This window comes from Rutidosis leptorrhynchoides, chromosome 10 (genome assembly GCF_046630445.1).
Source record: "Rutidosis leptorrhynchoides isolate AG116_Rl617_1_P2 chromosome 10, CSIRO_AGI_Rlap_v1, whole genome shotgun sequence".
Taxonomy (NCBI): domain Eukaryota; kingdom Viridiplantae; phylum Streptophyta; class Magnoliopsida; order Asterales; family Asteraceae; genus Rutidosis; species Rutidosis leptorrhynchoides.
In genome coordinates this window covers 341,216,419-341,226,065 of record NC_092342.1, presented here as the reverse complement: position 1 = coordinate 341,226,065, position 9,647 = coordinate 341,216,419, and the positions used below count along the sequence as shown (strand labels likewise).

Genomic DNA, 9,647 nt, shown 5'->3' with positions numbered 1-9,647 from the left:
AAAAATTCTATATTTCCTTTATATATTTTAAAATAATCAGGAATATAGAAAAAGGGGTGTATTTTCTGTGACTTTTGCTTCTTTATACAATTAGATCTTATGTCAAGAAAGAAAACCTCATTCGTCTAAATTTGACTTAGATTCCGATATACTAATTACTTGTTTTATGATCTCCAACAATCACCCCCTTTAATCGGTGGACACGTTCAACCACATGTCAAAACCCGACCTTAACCATAAGGACGAATACAATAACATATGATTTCATCGCGAGGTATTGACCTCTATATGCGACGTTTTTCAAAAACTGCATTCGTTTTTAACAATACAAACCATAACTTTTATTACAAATACAAGGTTTAAACAAGATAATAATGATTATCGTTTAGCGATAATCTTAGACTTACAAACTTTACATGTGATAATAACAATACGACTTCCAACATATTTTACATTACAAATCCTCCGATATGCAGTTTTATTTTTGACACAAATTTGCATACTCAAGATCTTGCTTAAATTCAACATGTTGCAGCGGAAGCTTTTAGTTATCACCTGAGAATAAACATGCTTAAAACGTCAACATAAAGTTGGTGAGATATAGGTTTAATGCCGGCAGCGTTATAAATATAGACCACAAGATTTCATATATAAACGTTTTAATAAAAATATTCTAAGTTGTTGAGCACTTGATAACCATACTTAACATTTAATCAACGTCGCATATTCCCTTTATTATGAAATCTTACTACACCGTACCAAGTGTAGTCACCGAAACGAAGTACTGTGCAACCGTTGAATACTGGTCGTCCAGTCCGGTTGGGGTTGTCAGGCCCGATAGATCTATCAACAGGATTCGCGTTTACAATACCTCATGTAAATAATAGTTACTAAGTTACAGGGAAGTATGCCAGTGGTACAACTCAACGTAGAATATATATTTTTAATCACTTGTGTCCATAACGTAAATCATAAAATGCATGTATTCTCATCCCGAAATATTTAGAGTTTAAAAGTGGGACTATATACTCACCTTTTCCTTGAAGGTATTTAACTCGACTTGGTCTCCGATAGATATCACGAACCTAACCATATATATAATATATCAACATATTTTCTTTTCAAGTAATCGTTACATATATATATATATATATATATACTTATAATACTTTTAATATTTTCTTAGTCCGTAGTTAGCAGTCTGTTGTTAATGGTCCACAATTAGTTGCTCAATAAAATAAATAAAGACCCCATCGTATTCGTATTGATCAGAATTAATCTCGACCCATGGTACCATGTTGTCAAATGACGTGTTGCGTACATAAAGTACCGTGTTGTCAGATGACGTGTTGCGTACAATCATGAGGTCTTATGATTAATCTTCTCGTGTTGTTTACGGGTGGTCCTGAAATATATAAAATCAAATCATAAGTAAATATATATTAAATATTATGTTAATTAGCCAAGATATGATTAATCCGATTTTGTCATAATATGATATATTACAGGTTTTGAAGTGTTTTAAAAATCAAATTAGAAGGATCTATTTAGTTTGCGAACAGGTTTGAAATCATTCAAACTATGTTCTTGTTGTTAAAAATTTTATAACACAAAATAAGATAGCTATATAAATATGAATCGAATAAGATTATGAATAAGGTTACTACCTCAAGTTACTTGGATAAAGCTACTGGAAAAGATAGAAAATAATCTTGATCAAACTTTCTTATGATGATTATAGGTTATTCATGAAGCTAGTTCTTCATGAGTATTTGCTGAGATTGTGAAGAATACTTAGAGTTCCTAAGAGTGTGTTTTTGGTTAGAGAAAGATGGTTGTAAGAATGAAATGAAAAACCAAGGTGATGGTGATACTTATAGGACAGTCTGGTTGTTGAGGGAACAAAGACAAATTATTGTGTTGAATTTTTGAGTAATAATGTATGCTAGCTTACAAATAAGATTCCCTCTTATCTAGGGCAGATCTAAGGCTGATAAGGATATTGATTTGATGTGTATTTACCAATAGTAAATACGTATAGATGATGGGTATGATACGGTAAAAGAAGCTCAAAATCGGGCTTTTATTTTGGGTCCAACCAGGCCAAAAATAAAATTTTAAGACATTTTTAATAAAGCAATGTTAGCCCAATTAATCCCATTATTTAATAAAGCAACCGCCAGGGGTTGCCACCCCTTGGACCCCGCTTATCGGGGGCGCTGCCCCCGAACCCCCGTCATAATCAAGATAAGTTCAAACAAGTGTGCACTCCACACTTCCCCAAACTTGTTCGATATTTATCAAGATTATTTTGATTACAAATTAATCCCATTACACTTAAATCATATTGGTGACATAAATCACAACACATTATAGATTGTAAGTATATATGTCAAAGAACGTTACATATAGTTATCGTTTTGAAAACTTAAGTTAGTGGTCTCAAAGTATACTTATAACTCATTGTTGTTAGATCACAATGAAATGTTAAACCATCCTTAAATCATGTTAAATATGTATAGATATGTACATATACATAATCGTATAATTATCGTGTGTTATATAGTTCGTGATATCATCGGTCAAATTGGACGGTCAAACGTTGTGTAAAACTCTTTTCAAAAATATAAGTCTCAACAGTTTAGATTGTTTATTATGTTGGTAAGGTTTAATTTATGTAAATATTAATCTCATAAGTATAGAACGATCGAAAAATTCCGGGTCGTTACACCACACATTTGGGCTACAACCTGGCTCTGATACCATTTGTAGGATCGTTTTAGCTCATCACCATGTCCCCCGCATATACGTTCAAGAATTCTCTAATACTCTAGAACCAATTAGTGATAGAGGGAAGTTCCTTAAGCTTATATACACACATTATGTTCTTTCAATTTCCTATGTGACAAACCGATTAGGTCCAACAGTTTGAACAAGTGTTGGTTCAGATTCGTTCAAACTTAGGAATTGGGTACAATACTCGGTACCATTTAAGGTAAAATAAGTCACAAAGAGTCCGCACAACTTTTATTCAGACGATTAGTATATACTTCATCAATTTATAAAAAATGTAAATGTATTTTCTCATAAAACTTAAATAAATGTATCTGAATCATTTTCCCTAAGGTTGTATTCTCGAATTTTTCTTTTAGCGGAAAAGAGTGGAGAAGAAAGGAGATGAGAGCGTTTTACTATCCTTCCTAATCCGTCCAAATATGGGCGGAGAATTTTGGTGACAAAATCTAAAGGTACTATCCTTCATAATCATCTTCTCTCCTCTCATTTCTGCCGAAATTTAAAACTCGAGAATCGCTGTTATTTTTTAATCTATCAATCTCCTCTCCTTTCCATCCTAAATAAATATGGAGAATACAGCCTAAACAATTAATAATCACTATACAAATACAAAATATTGATTAAATAATTGGTGATAAAACTTCTAATGCAGGCTGCTATGGTGGATACACTAACAGGTGGGTTGACCCCATGACTCAACAAACACAAGGGCTGCACCATAATGAGACAACGCACCCATTATCACAAAACAATGAAATATTTGATGACTTTGACCCGCCAAATCAAACCAACCCGGTTTCCATCTTTCTGGTATCCTCGTAACATAAAACATCGTACCAATCAAATACGAAACCGCCATGGCTGCTTCATACACCAATGTAGCTTTTCTCTGTGGTTCATCCCACTTCAAGACACACGCATGAACAGACGGTATTAACCCAAATAGACCCATCGCCACAAACAAAAAAGCACGAAACGAGCGATATTTGCCGCTAGACAATGCGGGTGATAGCAATGTTATAACTGTGAAAATTCCCATGATTGTGATCCCACCAAGGTAGATGAATTGCCAACGAGGATCGCATTGGAAGATGTAGTAAATTGGCGGGAAAAATGAGGTGATGATCATTACTGTGATACCGACGTAATCTAGTTGAAGGAGCTGAAGGTTTAAACGGTGCGAGTGGCAACCGAAAAGGTGGCAGGTGCTGCTTGATAGGAGGCAGAACATTGCTCCGCCCAAGAACACGAAGAACGGCCACCGTGTTGCTGCCGTTAGTGGTGGTGCGATGTCCATGTCCAGCATTGATCCATGCTTTAAATCTATGAGCCTCGGTGTATCCTGTAATAACATTATGTAGTTAGTTTTCTGGACAAGCTAATTGAGCAGAAACAGATTGTTGACTTTCTTCAGTCAAATATGTCAATCTTTTCAACTGAAATTGAAAAGGTAATATGATTTTAAAGTTTACAAAATGCTGTCACTGGTAGTCAGGTTAAAAAAATACAACTTTATACTGTTAATTTTGCAAACAAACTTAGATATAGCACAAAATTCGGAATCATAAAAGCGCCTATTTGACCAAAAAAAGTCAGACGCGGGGAATACTTACCATTACTGAATTATTTAAGACGTTTGCACCTGGATTCAACGGAAATGACCTGCAAAATAAGATTATATTAGAGCACAGTACATGATAGGAGCAAAAAAATATAATACATAACAATCAAAAATCTTCGAGAAATTTGATAACTGTATGCCATTTTTTAATAAGGTTTTTCTCTGTTCAAGTTACCTGGGAGGCTAGTATTTTTATTTTTTACTCTAGTGTACGCGACGGAGTAAGAATTACTTGCCCTCCTGGATAATCATATTATTTTAAATACTTAGATGTTTGCCATTATATAGATAGCAAGTATGATATATGATATATCAAGTAAATTAGACCGGAAATCACATAATTTTTCTCTTACTACATAATATGATTACAATGTAAGCATGACTTCTAGACAAAATTGCAAATTTGACCAAAATACCCTTTCTCTTGAAATGAAAGAAAGATGATACTTCATTCCAGTATTATAAACTCACATTTAGACTGTGACTTCCAACCACCTCAAATCACACTTACCACTCACATTGCTACATTTTTTGTTAAGGGTCTATTTCTCTATTTGTTTGTTCTTTAATGAAAAGAAAGATATTAATTCATTTATATTAAAAAGTGTTGGACACTAGTCCAAATATTTGACAAATCATTTAGTAGACAAAGACAAATTGTCTTTTGCATGTATAAAGAAGTCATAGAAAGTGGGTTTGATTGGTATTTGTTTTCACATGGATGACAAAGTCATTTTGATATTTGCATTCTAACATACATGTGCAAGTTTACAAGACAAGGAAAAGTTTGATTTTGCATGTTTACAAGTCAAAGGTGTGCTAGTTGGTTATTGATTCTTTTCACATATAGCTTTCATATGTGTAAGAATCATGTATAAATAGATGGACATGTAGAGCTCATTTGAGTATCACAAGATCACAAAGAGAAAGAAAAACATAGTTGATAGGTTTATCAACGGAGTGTGTTTATTTGTGAGGCCGAGAGTTTATTCTTGTAAGGATTGTAAAAGAGTGTACGGGAAACTTAGATTTTATACTAAAATCTAAGGGACTTGGGTTTAGGTTTAACTCATAGTGTACTTTTTCTTGTATCGGGTTCTTTTATATTATAAGAATAAAGGGAACTCTTGGGGTGGACGTAGGCAGGGTTTTGCCGAACCACGTTAAATCGTCGTGTTATCAGTTATTTTATTTTGCTTTCTTTTATTTCTCGCAAGTTTGTCTCAAACAATTATATCCTCGCTTCCGCTAGTGTGGGTGCGCTAGGCAAATTGTCATAACAAGTGGTATCAGAGCGTATCCAGGTTTATCGGATATTTTTTGGTTTGAGATGGCGGGAAATAGCGATATGCAGTTTAAGGTGGAGCCATTTGATGGAACCGGGAATTTCACCTTGTGGCAAGCAAGGGTGAAGGATGTCCTGGTTCAACAGGGCTTGGCAAAGCCGTTGAAGGGTAAAAAGGACGGAAAGCCAGAAAAGATGACGGACGACGATTGGAATGACATCGAGGAAAAATGTGTCAGTACCATTCGCCTTTCCATCAGTGATAAGATCATTAATAATGTCAGTGGCGAGACAACCGCGACGGGGTTGTGGGTGGCCCTCGAGAAGTTATATCTCGGGAAGAATATGACCACGAAGCTAAACTTGAAGCGTGATCTTTATCGGTTGAAGATGGAGGACGGCGGGAATATCATTGAACACATGAACGTGTTTAATGGTCTGGTTGATCAACTTGCAAAAGTTGAGGTTAATATTGAGGAAGAAGATAAGACCCTTATTCTTCTTACCTCTCTTCCCAGTTCGTATGATACTTTGGTTACTACTGTTCTTTACGGAAAGGCTACTGTAAAGATGGAGGAGGTAGTACCGGCACTTTTATCTCAGGATAAAAGACAAAGATCTGATGGCCGTTATGAGCATGAGTTTGCTATGGTTGGTCATGGAAAGGGAAGGTTTGCCGAAAAGAGATCTGGTAATAAAAGTAGGTTCAGATCAAGAGACGGTGTGAAGGGTGTTCAGTGCTTCAAATGTCAAGAGTGGGGTCACTACAAGAAAGATTGTCCACTCTGGAAGAATGGTGAAGATAAATCTGGGGGTTCATCAGCTGCAGTAGCAGTTAATGAGTCGGTTAATTTGGGAGATGTTCTCACAATCTCCAAAAGTTCTACTTCTGCTCAAGATGAATGGATTTTAGATTCGGGTTGTACAATGCATGTGTGTTCCAGGAAAGCTTATTTTGATAAGCTAATATTCAAGAAGGCGGGGGTGCTAACTTTAGGTGATGGTTCAACATGTGATGTTGAGGGTGTTGGCATGGTGAAAATAAAATTGTTTCACGGAGCTGCTTACACACTTGGTGGCGTGGCGTACGCGCCAAAGATGTGCAAAAATCTAATTTCCTTAAGCCAGTTAGATTCTCAAGGATACGGCTATTCAGCCGTAGGTGGAGTTATGAAAATCACACATGGTGCGAAGGTCCTGATGAAGGGAGAGAAGTATGAGGGTTTATATCGTCTGGTGGCGAGTACCAAATGTACTCGTGTCTCGAAGGTTTGGAAAGTGTGCACACGGGAAATTGATCGGGAACATGTGACGACATGTTTGATCAAGTTAGACGATGGTGAGAAAGGAAATCCTACTGAAGGAGAGGTGATTCGAGACTCCTCTCCGGAGTCAACTATGTAAGTTGACAGGGTCAGCTGCACATAATTTTTGGCCGTTTTATTTGAATCGGGGTTCAGGACCGACGTGATTCAAGGTGTGTGCAGCGGTGATAAGGAGGCCAATGGTGAAAATACTAGGCTATAGTATTTTCGGTGACGAATAAAGATAAATGTTTGTCAAGGTGAAGATTGTTGGACACTAGTCCAAATATTTGACAAATCATTTAGTAGACAAAGACAAATTGTCTTTTGCATGTATAAAGAAGTCATAGAAAGTGGGTTTGATTGGTATTTGTTTTCACATGGATGACAAAGTCATTTTGATATTTGCATTCTAACATACATGTGCAAGTTTACAAGACAAGGAAAAGTTTGATTTTGCATGTTTACAAGTCAAAGGTGTGCTAGTTGGTTATTGATTCTTTTCACATATAGCTTTCATATGTGTAAGAATCATGTATAAATAGATGGACATGTAGAGCTCATTTGAGTATCACAAGATCACAAAGAGAAAGAAAAACATAGTTGATAGGTTTATCAACGGAGTGTGTTTATTTGCGAGGCCGAGAGTTTATTCTTGTAAGGATTGTAAAAGAGTGTACGGGAAACTTAGATTTTATACTAAAATCTAAGGGGCTTGGGTTTAGGTTTAACTCATAGTGTACTTTTTCTTGTATCGGGTTCTTTTATATTATAAGAATAAAGGGAACTCTTGGGGTGGACGTAGGCAGGGTTTTGCCGAACCACGTTAAATCGTCGTGTTATCAGTTATTTTATTTTGCTTTCTTTTATTTCTCGCAAGTTTGTCTCAAACAATTATATCCTCGCTTCCGCTAGTGTGGGTGCGCTAGACAAATTATCATAACAAAAAGTATACAGTAAAAGATAAAAACTTGACATACCATGTTAAGATACTGATGAGTTCAGAGACTTGGGGGACATGCATCAAGTTTGAAATTGTTAATTCCACAAAGACAACAAATCCAATCAGGTGTCTGCACAATAAAAAGAACAAATAACAAGTGAAATGTGTAATTAGCAGTCAGATTAAACTATATAATTCAAGAAGAATTTATAACTAAAGCAGCAACCTTTAACAATCACCAACATATAATTGTATATGTATACAGGAATATTTGTTATTTACCTAATAGGGAGTATAAAATTGACAGGTCATAAAGCATATGGTACTATAATTAATGCAAAAGAAAAATGTATAGGATTGTGTATTAAATTATGTTCATAATAGCATTATGGATGCACGGATGCATTCAACAGCTTGCACACAATAATTCAACCATCAATGTTTTGAATTCCCATTTAATCCGAACCAACCAAGAATCCATGAGAACATAAACTAATCATGATAAGAACTGTACAGATCTTAATGCATATGATACAACACTTTGTATCACATCAAACATGTTCCAGCAAAATTTTGACCCAAATTCATGTTGCCTAAACAGTTAACCTCAATTAAGTTGAAATTAACAACACACCCACAAATTGTTACATACAAATTAACAAAAAAGCAAGCAACTTTAGGCATGTAGCTTCAAGAATCATACAAAAAATTTTGGAAACAGAACATTCTGAGATACATATTGTATATATAGATATAGAAAATAGAAATGATACTTACGTCCATACGTTTAGGGTTTCATTATGCCAATGAAATAAGCTAAAAAGGGCTTGTTTAAGTGACCAATTAACTCTATAATGATCCAAAATAAACTCATTATCCTTCATATACTCTGGTAATTCTTCAAATTTCAACAATGGGTATTCATTTTGATTCGCATTTTTCATTTTCTTGATTTTCTTTTTTGAAGAATGGGATCTTTTTTCTTCTGAAATTTGATCACCCATAACCATCATCTCTTTTGATTTCCTCATTCGAATTGACCCTTCATTTTCTTTCATGTTTTCTTGAATTTGTAAAAAAAAGACACAAATTTCAAGAATAAAGTGATTAAAAAAAAGTAACAATTTAAAAGAGGGAAAATGGAATTAATCAATTGTTATGAAATGAGGGTTTTTTGAGTGTGTTTGGGCGATGAAGATTTTGGGGTATTTAAAGTAGTTTTAGACCAACTGCTGACAGCAAAAACATGGAAGGCAACCAACAAATTTAAAGCAAATTATAATATTAAAAAATGTTTTGAAAATTATTCAAAAATTATGATTTTTATTTTTATTTTTTTTGACTAAAATAACAATACTTTTTTTTGGCTAAAAGGTATTGATTTTTGAAAGTTAAATAATGACAACTATTATTTTGTCATTTTATTACACGTCGTAGAAATGTATAATTAGGTCACCAATGATTGTTCAGTATTGGCAACTCCTTCCTTAGGCCACTCTCTATCGTAACTAAACTATTCATCCTCTTAACCTTCCACATCAGCGTTATATCAACACCAATATCCTATAACTAACTCATAACTAAACACTCTCTATCATGGCTAAAACAATACTCCTCTTAATATACAACGTACAAGCAATAAAGCATCAAGTCTAACAATAAAAAACCACCGGGACCCACAATTCCTATAACTAACTA

At 34.7% G+C, this 9,647-nt stretch overlaps 1 protein-coding gene across 1 annotated transcript; it reads right to left on the bottom strand.

The window, feature by feature from the left end:
• Positions 1-3,089: 3,089 nt before the first annotated feature.
• LOC139872388 (heptahelical transmembrane protein 1-like) lies at positions 3,090-9,024 on the bottom strand. The gene is made up of 4 exons (XM_071860250.1): positions 8,727-9,024; positions 7,987-8,079; positions 4,410-4,458; positions 3,090-4,138 (listed from the first exon to the last, which is right to left on the bottom strand). The coding sequence occupies exons 1-4, from the start codon at positions 9,005-9,007 to the stop codon at positions 3,467-3,469; spliced, it is 1,095 nt and encodes a 364-aa protein (XP_071716351.1). The 5' UTR covers positions 9,008-9,024; the 3' UTR covers positions 3,090-3,466.
• Positions 9,025-9,647: the final 623 nt, after the last annotated feature.

Coding starts and splice junctions, on each gene's coding strand:
- LOC139872388 (XM_071860250.1), bottom strand. CDS start 9,007: ATGAAAGAAAATGAAGGGTCAATTCGAATGAGGAAATCAAAAGAGATG. Junction 4,459..7,986: donor CTCATCAGTATCTTAACATG/GTATGTCAAGTT, acceptor CTTATTTTGCAG/GTCATTTCCGTTGAATCCAG. Junction 4,139..4,409: donor TCTTAAATAATTCAGTAATG/GTAAGTATTCCC, acceptor ATGTTATTACAG/GATACACCGAGGCTCATAGA.